General features: G+C 42.6%; 1 protein-coding gene across 1 annotated transcript in view; it reads right to left on the bottom strand.

The window, feature by feature from the left end:
• Nucleotides 1-646: 646 nt before the first annotated feature.
• LOC137432394 (syntaxin-1A) overlaps nt 647-19,409 on the bottom strand; it is a 68,483-nt gene continuing 49,720 nt past the window's right edge. The window contains exons 2-10 of the mRNA XM_068124289.2: nt 15,711-15,797; nt 12,706-12,805; nt 12,259-12,333; nt 10,588-10,661; nt 10,004-10,112; nt 8,255-8,328; nt 7,664-7,801; nt 7,349-7,459; nt 647-1,809 (exon numbers count right to left, since the gene is read on the bottom strand). Coding sequence (XP_067980390.2) covers nt 1,735-1,809; nt 7,349-7,459; nt 7,664-7,801; nt 8,255-8,328; nt 10,004-10,112; nt 10,588-10,661; nt 12,259-12,333; nt 12,706-12,805; nt 15,711-15,797 — 843 coding nt within the window. The 3' untranslated portion in view covers nt 647-1,734. The remainder of the gene's footprint in view (nt 1,810-7,348; nt 7,460-7,663; nt 7,802-8,254; nt 8,329-10,003; nt 10,113-10,587; nt 10,662-12,258; nt 12,334-12,705; nt 12,806-15,710; nt 15,798-19,409) is intronic.

Genomic DNA, 19,409 nt, shown 5'->3' with positions numbered 1-19,409 from the left:
TTACTATTCGGTTCTATAAAAAAAGTATGGCACTTGTCAATGGTTAAACAACCCTTGAGACCACTTCGCTGTCCTGTATGACCAATTAGTACCCCAAATCATAGGTGTGAACCCCATTAAAATCTGCTGCCCATAGCTGATACTTGGGGAATCTGCCATTTCTTGTATATTGCATCCCATAACTCTTGGTAATTTGATTTGTCATGAGCCCGTAGTTGGTGATCTCACCCAATCGCACAGAAGCCACTGGTAATCTTCCACCAAGATAACTTTATTGCACCACATCACACAACCCTGTGTATCAACACCAAAAGGCTTACGTACGGCTGCTTCAAGTGTTAGAATGGGATGCAACGTGACACCCGATATCACAATCACTCCTGAAAACCCCTTCGAACCAAAATGGTTGTTTTGTCAGCAGTTCATTGCAAGATTCTCATGTTTAAATTATTTCCTTTGGTCATCCAGATCCATGGAGAAGGGACTGTTCCCATTTTTTGTAACTGTAGTATGAGGTCATCACACTGCTTCATCAATCAGCACTGCTCGAGTCAGCAAAACCTATTGCCCAGTGATTAAGCAAAAAAAACAAAAAAAAACGATCTCAACCAAGCCAAAAAAACCCAAAAACAAACAAACAAAAAAAACAAGTTCAAAACCTTTATTACACTTTATACAAATAAAAACCAAAAATTTACTTCATTTAAATACATTTGTTACAATGACATTACTGCAACAGAAAAACAGCATTATAAACAAAAAAAACATTTTTAGATTGTTCCACAGACAAGGTACCATTGGCAGATAGTCATTAAATTGAGGTGCAATACAAGCAAGAGAACAGAATCAGAGTAGCAGGTTACGGGTGCTGCGATTAGTGTTCATGTACATGTACATGAGAAAATAGGTTTTCAAAACGAGTCCATGTTTGTTTTGAAACTTTTACAATCACTGGTTAGTGTTGCATCAATTGTACGAAGTCGAAGCATCATCCGAACAGGACTTAAATCTTGGAGGAAAAATGTCTAAAAGTTAAAGAATCTATGGGGGTTCGAGGACGGGGATGATGCAAAAAACAATGGGAATTTTTTTTATGGTGGATGTAATCTGGAAGATGTAATTAAAAAATTTTTATTTAAAAGTGGACGATGTAATCTGGAAATTTTTTTATGGTAGATGTATTCTGGTGGATGATGTAATGTAAAAATAATTTTTTTTAAAGTTGATGTAATCTGGAAAAGAAAAATTATGGTGGATAATATCTGGAAATTATTTTTAAATGGTGGCTCTATTCTATATTTTTATTGTGGAATGTTGAGCAAATTAGATGTTACATGAATAAATTGAAATAGTAGGAGTACAATACAATGGTCCCGTTTGTGCAATACGACATTACGGTTTGATTTTTTTTTAAAGGCAGCCTGAACCAAAGCAATTAGCTTCACAGTTTGAGTCAGAGGCACAGGTGAAACAGCGTGTTTTTTTACAGCCCTTTTTAAAACGACGCACAGAATGTTTAAAGAATTTGAGACAAATATAGCTTTACACGAGTAAAACAGTGTTCTGGTCACAAGAAGAAGAAAAAGTTTGAACTTCAAGTCCTTCTCTTGGTCAACACGTGAGTCGTTCTGCTTGTCGAAGCATCTTGGATAACGATGTTTGAACCACTTGCTGGCTTTGGAAGATGACAGAGTTGGTAAACCATCTTGTTCTCTGATCTAGAACCACCTAGGGTTAGCTTAGTGTTACGGCCAGAACGACGATGAGGATGAGAATAAGCGTTACACCCACTCCGATCAAAATTATTTTCTGCAAAAGGGAAAGGATGGAAAAGGAGGAAAGTGTCGGTAGGAGGTAAAAAAATAAAAACTCAGCCACATGATTGAAGAGCCAAATATAATGGGTTTACTCAACTGTGCAAGGTTTGGGCTTTTAAAATTCATAAAATAACTCACCGTCTCCATCTCAACAGTCCTAATTACTCACCGAGTGGGATCTCGTCGGGGAACAATTTTGGCCCAGGTCTTTCACGAACCGGATGGTCAGGATTATTGACATTCACATGAACGGCTCAGTTACAAAAGTTTATCCAGGGTGCCGGCGATAACTCGCCTCCTCTTCGTAAAAGACACTGTGGGATCATTTAATGTCCACCAGCTATTGCTAGCAGATGGGACGTGCAGATTCACATCCGCCCCATATACGGCACACATGTTGATGCACATAAAGCACCCTGCACATAAAACACCAGAATGGCAGTTTATAGCTGCACTGAGATTTGAAGCCAGGCTCAAAGGCACGTGTGCATACCTCTGTTGTTCTTCCGTGGCCATCTCAATGACTAAAAAATTTATTTTAAATTCAGAAACCCATTTTAGTTGTCAATTCAAAATATTCCCTCGAAGTTGAATGGCACCCCGAACAGCTATATATTGTAATTCAAAACAAAATGTTTATATGACCATCACCATGTGAGGAATGAGGTGATGTAGGCCAAAAATTGTAATTTGTTAAATAAATGAATAAAAGTGTGTATGTGGAAAATATACTTTTTTTTAACCTGGTCTATAGTTACAGCAATAATGTACACTACTGGTCAAAAGTTTTAGAACACCTCAATTTTTCCAGTTTTTATTGAAATTTATGCAGTTTGATGTCCCAATGTACTCTGAAATTAAGCATAGAACAAATAAACAATTGGAGATAAAAAAAGAAATCATAGAATCATTTTGTTTAACAAAATTTAATTTAAATGTTTGACTCGGCAAAGTAGCCACCTTTGTGCAGATATAACCGCCGAACACACTCGTGGCATTCTTTCTACAAAGGAAATAAAATATTGTTCGGGAAGTTCTTCCCAACACTTGCAGAAGTTCCCACAAATGTGTTGCACTTGTAGGTTGCTTTGCTTTCACCCTTCTGTCCAGTTCATCCCAAACCAGCTCGATTGGGTTTAAGTCTGGAGACTGTGCTGGCCATTCCATGATTTGAAGCCTACCATCTTGTTCTTTTCCTCGAATGTAGTTTTGACACAGCCTGGAGGTGTGTTTAGGGTCATTATCTTGCTGTAGGATGAATGGCGCTGGTATTGCATGGCACTGCAAAATGCTGTGGTAGCCCTTTTGGTTCAGGGTGCCAGTCACTCTGTGCAAGTCGCCGACTCTGGATCCAGCAAAAGAGCCCCAGACCATCACGCTTCCTCCTCCATGTTTGAGAGTTGGTGTCACACAATGAGGAACCATCCTTTCGCCTACTCGACGGCGTACAAAAACCCTGCATGTTGAACCAAAGATTTCAAATTTTGATTCATCAGTCCATAAGACCTTCCAGTCTTCAGTAGTCCACTGGCGGTGCTTCATGACCCAGGCAAGCCTCTTTTTCTTATTTTGCCATCTTAGCAATGGCTTTCTTACTGCCACTCGACCTGTCAAACCTGCAGCTCGAAGTCTTCTCTTCACAGTTGAAACTGAGACTTGCTTACTTCGACCAGTGTTAAGCTGTGCTTGAAGCTGTTGACTCAGAAACTTGTCTTCTGATTCTGTTGTGGCTTTGGGTCTGCCAGACCTCTTCCTGTCAGAGTTTCCTCCAGTTTCCAATATACTACTTCCTGCAGTGCAATATTGTCCAAATAATGCTTCAGAGGGTGTAATAACAGTCTGTTCCAATACTGCTTTTATACAGACAGGGGGTTTGTAATCAAGTAATCAGCAGAGGTTGGGACACCTGTAGGAATTGTTTGCATCAACTTTCAAGGCTTAATTTACTTACATTGCTGCAGAACAGCTGTAAGTTGTTAACCCATTACTTGTTCCCTGAAGAAGGCATTTTTTTAACAATATAACTCTGCAATTGCATTATTTTCCCGTTTTTGCTAACCTAAACTTCTTTTTTTTTTCTTTTTTTTTTTTACCTCGAGCAGTTTACTGCTTACTTTTGTACCATTTCAGGTTATTCACTGAACATTAAACTGGGTAAATTTCAATAAAAACTGGAAAAATTGAGGTGCTCTAAAACTTTTGACTGGTAGTGTGTATTGGTCAATAATAAAATGGCTGGAATAAACAGGCCATTGATTGACCGAGGTGATCAACGAAAAGCTAACCTCCAAAACAAGAACGAGAATTGCTTTGCAATACATGTCCCCTACCAATGTGATATTTTTCTTTGTCCAAAAAGGGCAAAACTGAATAATTGATGAAACTTCCTGAAACTCAAACTTGTTCTGTAACTTATTCTAATAAAGCCATGTACCAAGTTTCAGTTGAATATGTTATAGGGTATGTGGGGAAAAGTCTGAAAAACCACAGGTTGGGTGAACAAGACAGATGGAGAGCAAAACTAAAAGTCCTCTTCGGTGAAATCAGTAGGGGACTAGTAACCACTGATGGAACGAGACATTTGATTTGCTGCAACGAAAGGTTAACGCCCAAAACGTCACCACCTTGCTGCCCATGGCAGTTAGCATACCTCAATGAACATTCCATCCATTATTATGCCGGTGCATCTTCACGAGCGTGACTAGTTTTTCATTCTGCCACATATATCAAGACTTGGTCTCACGACCGGGTGGAGTTCATAACACATTTTGCAAAGTTATCCACTTGCATGCTACTTCCACAAAATGCGCCGGATGTCTCACTTACCCCACTTTGGTATGCACGTATGCAATCATCCTGCAATAAATACTGTAACGCAAGCAAATTGTACAAGGGAATGTGTGGAATACAATCAAAGCGCTTTGGCGAACCGACCTGATCGGTGTATTCTCTTCTACACAAAGAATGGGGCTTCCAGCTGAACCAGTTACTAGCAGAGGGTGGGGTGAGGGCATAGGCTTTTGTCGGTGCTTTCGTTTTCAAATTAAGAGTTTGGGGCGATTTAATGCTTCCTGTGATGCAATTTTCTATGATGGCCTCTCACAGACTAAAGAATATAATTGAAGTTCTGAGATTTTAAAAGGACTGGAAATCCATATATGATGGATTACATTAAGGCTTCTTCGGCCACCGCTGGCATATCTGGCTGCGTGGCATATATAAAGCCTCGCTGCTCTGAAAATGCCAAAAAAGCCAGCCGTTCCTCATCAACCGGTTTGTAAGACACAATCCACAAGCAGTGTAATTGACTTTTATGTGGGGCCATTCCCAGGAGTTAGGAAGGCAAAATAAATTGGAGGATTAGAATTAATAAAGCAATGGGACAAGCACTACGGCAGGATGGCCTGGGGGCAGGGGGAGGCTGGGAGTCCAGAGGGAGGGGAAGGAGTGGGAGGATGGACCCTGTGTTTCCAGCAGCACCAGGTACCTTTGCTAGTAATGAATAAAACTTGGTAGTAATGAGGTAAAATGATTGCAATAAAGCATGCACAATCACTTCAAACAGAGAATTGCAGAATGAGGGTGAGGGAAGTGAACAATCTCGGATGACGGGTTGGATGACTTAGCCGGCCAATGGGCAGTGGGAGATGGTGGGCAATCACAGGCGCACCGCACGTGCCCGCTGTAGCGAGTATGAAACTAAGTGCTCCTCAAAACTGTTTGGCTATGGGAATTCCGGATATGCGAGTATCCGCCAAATGTTACCATTCACAGAAATGCTGGGGGAAAAAAAAAAATATATATATGTATATATATTTATATAAATTGCACCCGTGTCCAAAGGAAGCGTTTCAGTTGGGCATTTTTCCCTGCGCTCGCGAAGTGAAAAGCAGGGTTAGGCATTCGGTTACGTACGTGCGGCGTACGTGTCTGCATTTTTAAAATTAACTTTCTCGGCAACCGTTAGTCTGATTGCCACGAAATATTACCATGGGGGTGCCTCCACCCGTAGAATTTTTTTTATTCATAATTATGACGTCATAGGTCACGTGGCACGGACGCCATCTTGGAAAAACGTTACACCTCAATATTCCTCAAACAGCTCCATGGAAAAAATTTAAACATGGCTCATTGTCAAGTACTCCCCATGGGGAATAAGATATGTTGATGTCATAGGTGCCTTCATTATGACGTCATAATTCGACAAGTATAATGCTTCACTCGATCAGTATGAATTTTTTTTTCTCTGCAATTGTTGGTGGCATGAAATTTTGACCATAGGAGCACATCCTCCTGTAGAATATTTTAATAATGACGATTGTGACGTCCTAGTTCACGTGGTATAGGCGCCATCTTGGAAAAATCGAAAAACGTTACACCTCTATATCTCCGAAACCTACGCAACAATTACATTAGAGAATGTAATTACCTCCGCCACCAAAGGTGGATGGAGGTTATGTTTTCACCCCCGTCTGTTTGTTTGTCAACAAGATGTCTCAAAAAGTTGTGGACGGATTCGGACAAAATTTGGCAGAGATGTAGCATATCTGACAAGGATGAAATGATTACACTTTGGTGAAGATCCTGATTCGGCTACGAGAATTTAAGTGATTCTTCACCATTGGGAGATAGGGCCAAAAACGATATATAGCAGGATATCTCAAAAAGTTATGGATGGATTTGGATGAAACTTATTGGACAGGTTGTGTGTGTGACAAGAATTGATTCAATTTTGGTGTAGATCCGGATCCGGATCCAGCTAGTATTTTTTTTTTAAAGCAATTCTTCACCATTGAGTGACATGGCCAACCAGGCAGAGGTTTGCTCTCGACTGAATGCCGTTCTAGTTTTATGATGTAATCGCTCACGTGGTCTGGCAGTCATATTGGATCAAATTTTTTAAACGTTCAAAAACAGAACTGTTGGCTTGCACCAAGTTGACTGAGCAGGGTAAGTATTCTATTAATACCATCTCGTTGAAATATTAAATAGGCAAAGCCAAGAAACAAATGAAACCCATAAGAATTACCCTTTATAATCCTTTAGAATTAAACATGGTAGTTAGAAAGGTTCTTCTTCATTTTTTATGAATGAAAGGAAGGACATAGCCAAATATTGAAGTGGCTTCACAGCTTAAAAATAGAAGGCTGCTCTTGAGCAAAAGATGAGTGTTTGTGTGACAAACAAGGAGAGTTCAGTGTACACATTTGCTGTATGTTCTTAGTGATGTGTATATTTTAGAAAAATTCACCGTCCTACGACATTACCATTTGAAAGGGTGTCCAAGGATCATGAATAAGCTCGCAAATAGATAACTTGAAGGAAAGTTAACATGATAAATTAATGTACTTCCTCATGGAATTCAATATGTGCTACTTGGCAACCACCAAAATATGTAAAATCTTCCTTGTATGAATATCATGATTGCTAAAATACCCAAAATTGGAAATAAATGGTAAAAGGCTACTATTGCACCTTCGTGCAAGATCAATCGAATGTCATCATGTGGTGAGTGGTTGAAAGGAACCAACCTTTCTGGCCTTGCTCTGCATACGGACAGCGTGCTTTGTCTCCTGCTTGGCTTGTTCAACATAATCGACAGAACAGAGTACCGATCGCTCGATATTGTTCACCATATCACCCTGCACCCAAACAGGAACCGAGGAAATGGTGGTGAGGCACAATGGGTCACGGTGTCAGGCAGCACGTGCCAAAAGACGTGCTATTCAGAGAACTGTGAAAGGAAGTGGTTCTAGGCAGCAAGCTAAGGGTCAGGTATTGAAGGCACTGCTAAAGAAAAAAAAGAAAAAAATTGGTGCCAAGGTACAGTACTAATGCATGGATACCTGGCTTTGTACGAGTGAAGCCATATCCAAAAACATGTCATGCAGCTCACGGATGCTGCTCTCGAGGCGGATTATGTCAGTGTGCCGTGCCTCGATCTCGGACAATGCTTGACGGATCTCACCACTGTTCACCTGAATCTATAAAACATTACATCAGGTGTGTGAGGACAAACCAAGGTGAGACGAACAAATGCATTCCACTATCCAGCATCAAAGATGGTCCAGGATCACAACCGCAGTGTCCCTTAAACCACCTGGTTCTTTCTTATAATTACTAGTGGGGAAGAGAGAGAGAGAGACCGAGAGACAGAGACAGAGACCATAGAGAAGGTGATCATCTTTCACGAAGAGTTGTTGAGTTACCTTTGCCAAGTTACAACACCCTTGCCAAGTTTTAACTTCCTGTCCCGACTGAGGGTCGATAAATTTTCAGGAGAACCTTTCGTAGGTTTATTATTTAATTGGTCACCAAACATGTTCAAATGTATTCCACATTCAACCAATCATCTTTTCATCCTCCTACTCCCCCCGTTTGTCCGTGTTGCACGGGCTCTCTGTCCCATTCACCCACAATGCACACCTTCCCTTTACCCCGTCTGTGAAGACCGACGACGTGTTGGATTCCAACATATTTTCCATCTCTTCATCCGTTCTTGATTTACCAGCTGAAAAATAAAAGAAGCAACAATCAGCACACTAGTTTTACAATCACTATCACCACCAAAAATATCAAGATACAAGATAGTAAATGCCGGCAATCAAAGCTATATTTTTAGGAAAATCTTTCGGTTTTCCTGGTGACGGTATATCCATCATGGATAGTCCTTTTCTAGTTTAATCCACCACCTGATGCATCGCCACAAATGAATGGGTGTTGATACTTTAATTCGGTGCTTGGCAATGGACGAAACGGTAGGTTTCACATCCCATCTTTAATACCACATACACAATCCCTCCTGATATGCTCCAGGATGCAGAACTCCTGGGTCTAGTAACTAATAACAACCGACAGTCATTCGATTCAATCAAAATTGGACGTCAGTTTAGTTACAAGTCCACTAGTAATTGCTGTTACATCCATAATTAGAAATAGTTCCTTAATCCCATTTTGGCAAAAGCTGCTGGAAGTGTGTTGCTGTGGTATCGTGTCTTGGTACAGACAAGTATATACTTGGTATTTGACAAGTGCTACCTGTGCTGCGTCACATTGTGTCAACTACAGTGCTGTTTGTTGTTCCCTTCGGGAGCCAACGGCCATCCAGTAAGGAGACAGTGTCTCCTAAAAAAACACCCATCTAGCTGTTCTGGTTTTTAGGTAGTAGGTTGTAGACAGCAACTGTTCAGGGTAGTACTATTGTTCGGATTTAGGAGCATTAAAGTGGTGCCTGGAACCATCTTGCACTCTTCGTGTCAGCATTGCTGGTCTTACTTTCTGTGACACTCAATCACTACCGGCCGAGCTTCAATCTCTCTTTCTTACAAACAAACATCAAAGACTTATCGGACACTTTTCTTAGTCATTTTTACTCCTCACTTTTACATTCTCTCTTTTATTTATCTTTCCTCACATTTAACAATGGAGTTATTTTATTAAGGCCTGGCCTCAATGAGGACTATATTGTCCGTGACTGGAGCTTTCAATATTGAAGCAAAAAAAAACAAACAAACAAAAAAACTGCTAGCAGTAGGCTCTCAACATGTGGATTACACATAGATGTGCCCGCCATCAAAAGACAGTCTATCTAAGCAAACTATGTGTATTTGACAAGGCTTTGACTTCATTCACTCCACAGTTGTTCCAAATACCAACAGGGAAATGCCACATTTAAAGTGCAGTGTCCCCCATCATGGTCGTTTTAGAAATGCAGGCAATTCGAAATATGGCACTAAAAATGGACAAATGTACAAATACATAAATAAATTAGAACGGCACTCAGTAGAGAGCAAACCTCCGCCTGGTTGGCCATATCACTCAATGGTGAAGAATCACTTAAAAAATTAAATAAACCTCATTATTGCGACCCACAACGAGTCGCAATGGTCCGTGGGAGGAATACGACCAATTCAGTCTTTGCTTTGACACATTACCTTTAACAGGTAGGAGTCCCATATAATATGGATGCAAATATGGCATAAAGTTTCAGGTCACCCCACTCAGTACATGTATGCACCAGATAAAACATACCATATAACACCCCTCCCAACCCTCATCTCACTCAGTGTATATGTAATACATGGCCATTAAGTTACCCTCCACAAGAAACTATAAACCTTACATACATGACAGACTCAAACTGGAACTCTAAAATAGACCAGTTTTGATATTGTTGACTCCCGTACCAATTTCCAACTGCCGTTGGATGCGCTGTTTGCATCGCTCACGGTACTCGCACTGCATTGTGTTGTAATTAGACATGATGTCCATGAACTTCTGAGAAAGTGTCGTGTACTGGAAGACAAAATGGCGGATGTTATGTTAATCAAACAAAAGTCAAAATATAACTAGAACGGCACTCGGTAGAGCGCATACCCCCGCCAGGCTGAACAGTTTACGTTTTGTATCCCACTGATAGGCAGAAGAGTCTCTGCCCATAAAATGATCTCAAAGCCTACCTTACTCGTAGAGGGCATGTGGAACCTGTGCCAACTCATTTGCATTGAAGGAAAACACATGACAGGTTAGAACAAAGGTGGGGAAATGAAGCTTAGAAACAAACATTTTGGAGGGAAGACAAAGGGATCTTTACTCAAACAACCTGACTCTGCCTGGTATACAGGTATACACTTACTACATGCTGAACATGTTCTATGAAATAACAATTACAAACTACTCCACCTTTACGGTCGGTACTCCTCAAGCCATTACAGTAACAATATCCAAGGCAATTGTTGTGGTGTCATAGCTTGGCATCGTAGTTAGTTACCTGGACTTTTTCGATTCTTTGCTTTGACACATTTTCTCCTGATTGTTCGTCATGTGAGATCCTTTTGTCCATGGCTGAAAAGCAAACACCAGGTAACCATGCAATCATGCTTGTAAATATCACTCAACACAAGGTCAGCGCATGTCCCCCAAAACCGTTAATCCATAAACGGAATGGAATAGCAATACACACAAAAAAATTAAACATTAACCTACTTTCCTGAACCTGCTCCCAAATGAAACTTTCCTCAAGAAAATTCCCAACACATTTACATTCCAAAATGGAAGCTAAAATCATTAGGAAGGGATAATCTATCAAGTGGAAGGGATAATGATGGGGGTTACGTCCCTGGTAAATTCGACGATATTCAAAACCAATTTCCTTGAGGAATAAGGGGGTTAGGTTCCTGTGCTTCGAAAATGTAGAGGAAGGAGGGCGGCAGCCAAACAAACATCACAATTTAAAGAAACACGTAAACATAAATCGCTTTACGAGTCTCCTGCCAAGTTCAAGCAGATTAAACCACGGCTCTCAACATTCCTCCCATATTAATCTCTTGAAATTGTAATCTGTCGATGTGTTTCTGTTACAAATTGTTCTGCAGTTCCAAAAACAGCGAATCATACAAAAATACGCAATTTGGTGTCTGTTTGACTGGGGGGGGGGGGGGGGGGGGGAGTTTGACCACGATACATTTGGTCGTTCCTTGTCCAACCGCAAACAAACTTGACAGGGGCCTAAGGGTCACACGACGGAGGTTGTAGTGATTTAACTTCCCTCCCCAAGGGGGGATTTGCACCTTGGATGAACTCCGCGCTCAGGTGTACATCCGTATTAAGATAGCTTATCGTGGCGTTTTTACAAGGCCGCTTCCAATAACAAAACTAATAACACGAAAGATAACAGCATAATACGTTATTACAAAACAATATCGATACTAATAATATTCCCACTCCCCAAGTGGTTTTCCTCCTTGGACAAACGCTGTGATAATGGGTATAAATAGATCATCATGGCGTTTCGTGGAAAACCCTTACCGGAAGTAAAAACAAACAAACATTTAAACCACAAACACGTATGATTACCTTTTGAAACAGTCGCCACTGCTGTTTAACACTAAACTGAAAGGGAGGAAACCCAGGGTGTGTTCATTTACCATGCAGCTATAGCTAGCATTCGCCAAGCCAGCCGTTCTTATAAACGCTTTTGAATGGAGTGCTTGCTCGAATGATTAATCGACTCGTCGAGCGGTCTATAAGAACCTTGGTAAATAAACACACACCCTCCCAACGTCCTTGAGCCCCAACCCTAAAAAAACAAAAAAACAAACAAAAAAAAAAACCCTAGATCTACAAACCCTACACACCCCAACCCTAGATCTACTGTAATCAATATACCCCAGAGAGGCATGACCCTTGCTGCCACTCCCATGGGGAATGGGGGTACTGGTACATAAAATTAAGAGAATCACTTTTGTTTATAGTTTTTCTTCACGCACCTCTTCCCGACCCTGCAATCACATCCAAACCTTATTCCCATTGTCTCCTAAAGCCCCTAACCTCGATACGTGCAATATTATTCAAAAAGGAGTTTTTATTTCAGTTACACCAAAGCACAACTCCTGTGTAAGTATAATCCTAAGTGTCCATATATCCGAATGAAATGACATACCCTTCAGCACAGTCCGTACAAATGTAGCATCTTTTTTGACATCGTCCATCAGCTGATCAAGCTCCGCCTTCCTGTCTAGGTTACAAAAAAGAAAAGAATGATGGAATTTATAAACATTTATTATGCAAATAACATGACAGGTATTGTGTATGGGTTGTCAACAGCTGGGTGCTATGAGCCGATTGCCAGGTGCCAGGTACAGTGTGCGAATAAACCATTATGTCAGTATTTGTAATCGGGTACTTGTGGCTGGCTTTAGGCCAAGCACTCAAGATGTATACACTGGTATTTGGTTAGATGCTTTTCAAGATGGAGTAATCTTGTCGCTTATGACCGACTGATGGTGCTGGCTGGGTACCCGATGACCGACTGATGGTGCTGGCTGGGTACCCGATGACCGACTGATGGTGCTGGCTGGGTACCCGATGCCCGTCTGCAAACACTCACCATTATCTGCTTGTGGAGTTGTAAGGATATCGGAATGCTTTTCACGCATGAGTTTGAGATTTTCTTCCATTTTCTCAAAAGTTGCGTTCACATTTTCAACCTGCCATAAAGAGGAAGATACATTTAGGGAGGACGACGAGTCGTGCTTCGCCAGCATGCAATACATCAACCAAATAACATTTTAGTTACAGAATCACAGTTTAACTAACGTGCCGATGACCATTTCTGAACGTATTTGGGTCATATCGTGATGTTAATTATATAACACGAGACCAAAGCTGCTCCCTCCGGGAGGGATGATAAAGAAGAACCCTACCTGGACCTCTCTCCTTGGTGTTAATTATACAAGACTGACATGCTAACTTTTGCAAGTGAACGAAGTTAAACGCAGACAGAGCCTCGTGTTTTGTCCCGTCAAGATAGATTTCCAATTCTGAACACCACCCGTGACAAAGCTTAGTGAATGACTGTCTTTTTGATCATGCCTTGTTACTTGCGGGGCCCTCGGCTGTGCCAATGACTGATCTAGACGTTTAATGAACAACCACAGAGTACTACGACTCCCGATACACGAATTTCATTTCATCACTTCGACGACATTTGGCAGTAAAATGGACAAATGGCTGCAGGTATGTATTTTTCCTCACGTAGTAAGGAATTAGAGACTTCACTCCAAGTTTTTTTTTTTCTAAAAATAATAAATGTAGTACGCACGCACGCACGCACGCACACACACACACACACACACACACACACACACACACACACACACACACACACACACACACACACACACACACACACACACACACACACACACACACACACACACACACACACACACACACGACAGGGTGGTGTGGTGACCTTCAATACTTCCAGTTGGGGACTCATTATAACTATTTATTGATCAAACAAGTACCTGACACAGCAACAATTTATTAGCCTTGGCAACAGAGGACTCTGGTCCTGACTGAGTCTTTGGGCTGGTTATTACTCTTACTGTAGTGTTAGTGATATTGAACTGGGAAATGGCTGTTAACAATATCGGGTCATAACTAGGCCTCAAGCCTGGTTTTTACTTCACGGTCAAGGTGGCTGGCTTAAGATCTTGAGTTTGAGCCTGTGTCGTGCTGTTAACACCAGGTGGGTTGACTCAGCCTGCCATACTTACGTAATGGAAAACCAATGACCAGGTTAGCAACTATCATGCCACTGAATAATGGAACAGCTGATGGTCTCCTGTAGGAGTGGAGGGTATAAAATCAGCTATTTCTGAAGTTGACTTAAAGGGGAACCCAAATGCTCAGACCATGCTAATCTAGCCCTTGACATCCTAAAAATGTCGTTTTGCGATTTATAAAGTGGGTAATTTTGCGATCGTGACTTTCCCTTTGACACGCCACAGCACGTTCTCATGGGTGTGCTCACCAGTACATGCCTTCTTCTGCTGTCAATCATCCCCGAGCTTGAGCCCGACTCTGAGTAGCATCTACTCCTCCTTTAAAAGGTTTTCCTGCCCGGTGGTCTTTCCCGCCCAGCGCGCTCAAAAAAGCAGGAACGTTATTCCTTCCTTCATCTGAATTGCAGTTGCCTGTGATGCAGTGGCTTACAAGGTGTGTGTGTGCGTGCGTGTGTGTTGTATGAGAGTGTTGATACAACAACAACAACAACATGCATTTTAAGGCCATTTTCCCTGCTAGAGCGGGGGTTAGCCTTGCGGGGGTCCCCATGACAATCTTCTCCATATTGCCCTATTTTCTGCATCTCTCCTTGTTAACCCCCTTGCTCGGAATTTCTTCTTCCACCACCTTCAGCCTAGTCTTTTTCGGTCTTCCCCGTCCTCCAATTCCTTCTACATTCATTTCCATCACTCTTCTCAACCAGTCACTTTCATCCTTCCTCAACACATGACCAAACCATCTCAACCTGTTCCTCTTCACAGCATCAATCACAGGCTTTATTCCCATCATCTTTCGCAATTCATCATTTGTCTTCCTCTCTCTCAACGATACTCCGCACATCCACCAAACCATTCGCATTTCCACCCTTTCCAGCCTTCGTTGCTGCTCTACGTTTACTACCCATGTCTCGCTCCCATAAATCATAACACTTCTCACACATGCAGCATACACCTTTCCCTTCAGCTTCAACGACACTCCCCTCCTCGTCAGCACGCCACTCAGTTCCCGAAACTTCTTCCATGCACATCTCACTCGAGCAACCGTTGCCGAGTCTGATCCACCTTCTCCATTCAGCATGTCTCCGAGGTAGCAAAATGTTTTCACACCTTCCAGCTTCACGCTGTCTCCAAGATCCAACTCAACATTTCCTCCATCTGCAGCTCCCTCTGTGCACACCTTACATTTGAATGTAGCTGCCACACTGGTTAATGACCCTCTCAGATCACTACATTTTTGATGAACCCACTCAGCGCACATTGTACATTGAATGGAGTTCACTCCGACACCCCTCCTGCACACAGCACACGGCCACTTCCCAGTTCTTTCCACCTCACCACATGCTTTACCACTTGCCATCACCTTCGTCTTTCCGATATTCACCTTCAGAACTTTTGTCTCCATACATTCGAGTGTTGACAAAAAACAAAAACAAAAGGAATTTACGAATAGCGGGTTGTACCTGATATAAACGTGAATAATGTAAAATGGTAATTTGAAAAAGAGAACCGAATTTGTACTGTGGTGCATGTAATGGCAACCGCTGTATGTGAGCCATAAATAAAAGATGATTTAAAGGAGAAATAAAGGAAGAAGAGGGATATAGAGGAGGAGGAAGAAGAAGACCTACTATAGCTCACACAACGCATATCCACCACTTCCCTTAGACAACGGGTGGGAGCCTATCTGGGCACATATACCAATGACATAACTGACTCGGGGACTACTCCCACATGTCAGGATGTGTGTTCACCTGGGGTACAGTTCAATAACCATCACAGTATCTACTGAGAACCAAGCACTGAACATTAATCAGTAACAAACCTCCTTAAAGAAATCTGGCATGAATAGTTCTTCCATAGTGATGCTGATGCTGATGCCATCTGCCTCAGCGTCTTCATCCTCCTTTTCCTGTTCAACAAAACAAGTGTAGACAGCAACAAATTTCAGGATTATATATATACACAAAGAATTAAGTTAAGCACCCCCCCCGTTTTTTTACAACCTCGCACATTACAAGTTTGTCGTCGTCAAAACAGTGTAATATACCCATGATATTGCTATATTTTCTGGAGAAGTGATATTATGGTCACATAAAAACATAACAATCATGCCGTTTTCAATATTTTATTCTGAATAATTTAAGGTGAAATTTTTTGGGAATTTTAGGCATATTTTCACCTCAATTTAAGTATGGAGCTATAGGTCCATCACGGACAGTGTGGATGACGTTTATGTTTTCTAACGTACAGTCATTGTTCTGAGAAGACCTCTAGCGATCTTTGCGTCAATAACGTGTGTAGGACCCACGTGATCGGATCACTGACTCAGCCCTACGTCTCATAGACCCTGTAAGCCGTCGTATGCGTTGCTGTGGCAGGTTGAACCCCCTCGAGCACGTTTGGGACATGTTGGGACGACAAATTGCGAAGATGGTCCCTCCAATAGCCAATCTGGATGAATTGGAACGTGCATTACATCGGGAATGGAACAACCTGCCACAGCAACGCATACGACGGCTTACAGGGTCTATGAGACGTAGGGTTGAGTCAGTGATCCGATCACGTGGGTCCTACACACGTTATTGACGCAAAGATCGCTAGAGATCTTCTCAGAACAATGACTGTACGTTAGAAAACATAAACGTCATCCACACTGTCCGTGATGGACCTATAGCTCCATACTTAAATTGAGGTGCAAATATGCCTAAAATTCCCAAAAAAATTCACCTTAAATTATTCAGAATAAAATATTGAAAACGGCATGATTGTTATGTTTTTATGTGACCATAATATCACTTCTCCAGAAAATATAGCAATATCATGGGTATATTACACTGTTTTGACGACAACAAACTTGTAATGTGCGAGGTTGTAAAAAAACGGGGGGGGTGCTTAACTTAATTCTTTGTGTATATATCAACAGAATGTGTACAAAACTAATACATTTTACATCTAACATTACCCCACATTTCAGAGTACTGGATATTTCATCCACCAATAATTAATTATTCAGCAAAGAAACCACACAGTACAAACCTGAGTGAATCAGAACAGTTCTTTGATAAAACAATGTACAGTATTGTTACGGCCACGGGTTTCGGGGCTACTACGAAGAGGTTTGCCTCCGTTCCCTCCTGAACTTACCAGATCTCAGGCTGCCGTGCACGAATACGTTCGTACTTCGGCAAGTTGCTAAGCAACTACAAATGCCAATTGGTCGGTCGCACGATATCAAGGTCCTACCAATATGGCACCGTTTACCTGCATCACGTGACTTGTCCAATCGGGGAACGTACCTTCTGGCAGTGTATCAATCTTGTCCTTGGATTGCAATTTGGGCGGCTGAGCTACCACTTGATACCCACCGGGCCAATTAATGAGCCGATTATGCGGGGAAGAACCTCCCGCCTTCGCAAACGCAAACAGTTGAAAAGGAAAACTTCAACAAATAATTTATTTACTGGTATTTACAAGCACATGGATCATGCGGAATGTGGGGAGGGACTTGAGGGCATTAATGTTCAGAGGAGAGGGATGGGGCATGCAAAGGCTTCAATGGGGAAAGGTGAATCAATATTTACCAACAGTCGCTGATAGCGTACAGCGGAACTTAAAAATAGCAAAGCAAAAATGGATGAGCAGCAGAAACTTAACTTAACCTGTGCCTTAGGATGATAACTATGATTAAACAAGAGAGGGCGCCACATCAGACATTCATGGAGGGGGAAAACGAACGACGGGAGTGAAGGCCGTGTGGGGAGCACGGCCTCCCGTTTACCGGACGGAACCAGTCGTGGTTCCGTAACCCATCACTAAGGGAGGGGGAGTGAATGGGATGAATACTGGTGGGGTGTAAGGGTGTAGCCATGTAGTGCATGTGTTTTGGCCCCAAATTTAGTCAGCGCTCCTCCATCGCAAGGCTCCCAGCCCGAGCCACCAACACAAGAGACAAGCAGGCAAAGGGCAGGCACCAACATGAGCACGGGCAGGCAACGGCAGTCACCAACACGAGCATGGGCAGGCAACGGCAGTCACCAATATGAGCACCACACAGCAATCAGGCATGCAGGCGAACAAGCAGGCAGGCGATCAGGCAGTCAGGGTGAGAGAGAGCAAGAGAGCCCGGGGCCTTTTAGCAAGGCCATGGCAAGGGTGGGGGCCACTTAAGAAGGTTCTTCGGCCTTCTGATTGGTGGGCCGTCGCATTGCCCCGCCCCCACTAGTCCTCTAGAAGGTTCAAGAAAATTCCTCAGGCCCTGATTGGTGGCCTGTTGCTCCTCGTCAGCAGCCTTCTAGAAAGCCAGTCGGCGAATTCTAGGCTCCGATTGGTCGGCTGCCCCGCCCCATTAGCCCTTCATAGCCGGATGCAGTCATTCGGTCCTTCCGGCCGGCGCACCGAACGGTTCTCTCCTCAATCACTACTGGGCCGGACGCCCGCCATCTACACTACAAGCACGGAGCAGATCCCGCTGCCTGCTGATGGCTTTCAGGATGAATGAAGCGTCTGGACAGGTCGCTAATGGCCAATTAGTACCTGCAGCAAAGGCCGTTGCTTTTGAGTGAGCCAACCAACCAGGTGTGGAATCGACGTCTTGCGTCATGAAAATAAAACCAAGTGTAAATAAAAAGTGTATGAATTTAAGGTTGTATTTATGGGTTGTAAAAAGGAAATGATACTCGGGAATAAAGAAAAGGTGCGATGTTTATATTAGCGTGCGTACAGTGCATCAATGAAGCTCGTATGGACTGTATTTACCTCAACGAGTCTTTGTCCCAATGCCGTTTGTACGGGCTTTTACCATTATGCCCTTTGTCGCCTGTGGGACATAGGGCTGCACTCATTTCTCGGACGACGGCGTGACATGCAAATGGCGCGATAAGTAAATTAGAGCACCTGCTGCACCCGCTGTCAAGCCTGTCTGTATACACTGTCCGGTGAATTATCCCTAACGAGTGGATGGCCTCTACCCATTCTCCAACGCATAATGACATGCCATATCCGTACAAGGGGAAGAAATTTTTTTCCGCTTTTTAAGGCCATTTTTCCTGCTGGAACGAGGGTTAGCCTTGCGGGCCCCATGACAATCATCATGGTTCCCTTTTTGAGGCAATGTTTTTATGGCCGAATGCCCTTCCTGACGCCAACCCTTTCGTCATCACTTACGACACGCAGAGATACAGTGTACCTATTCTAGACTGGGGCACACCGGCACGTTCATCCCAGCAATCTGGTACTCAATTTGCCGACCTCGGAAGGACGATAGGCTGAGTCAACCCCCGTATAAGGGGAAGAAACTACGATAATCTTCTGCTATTAAATAACTATTGTAAGGGACCTGTATGGTGGCTGCCATTGTGTCTTAGCCATTTCCTAAAACCGCAGCAGTATTATACCAGAGGGCCAATCACTTGTCAGGCAGGCATTTTTATGTTCACAGATGAATGAATCAAAAGGAATGAATGCATCCAATGATCAACTGCCTTAACGACTGGTGGAATGACAAAACGATGGCACCGTTAGA

Source organism: Myxine glutinosa, chromosome 8 (assembly GCF_964187855.1).
Source record: "Myxine glutinosa chromosome 8, kmMyxGlut1.1, whole genome shotgun sequence".
Lineage (NCBI taxonomy): Eukaryota > Metazoa > Chordata > Myxini > Myxiniformes > Myxinidae > Myxine > Myxine glutinosa.
This window is presented reverse-complemented; position numbering and strand designations above follow the sequence as displayed.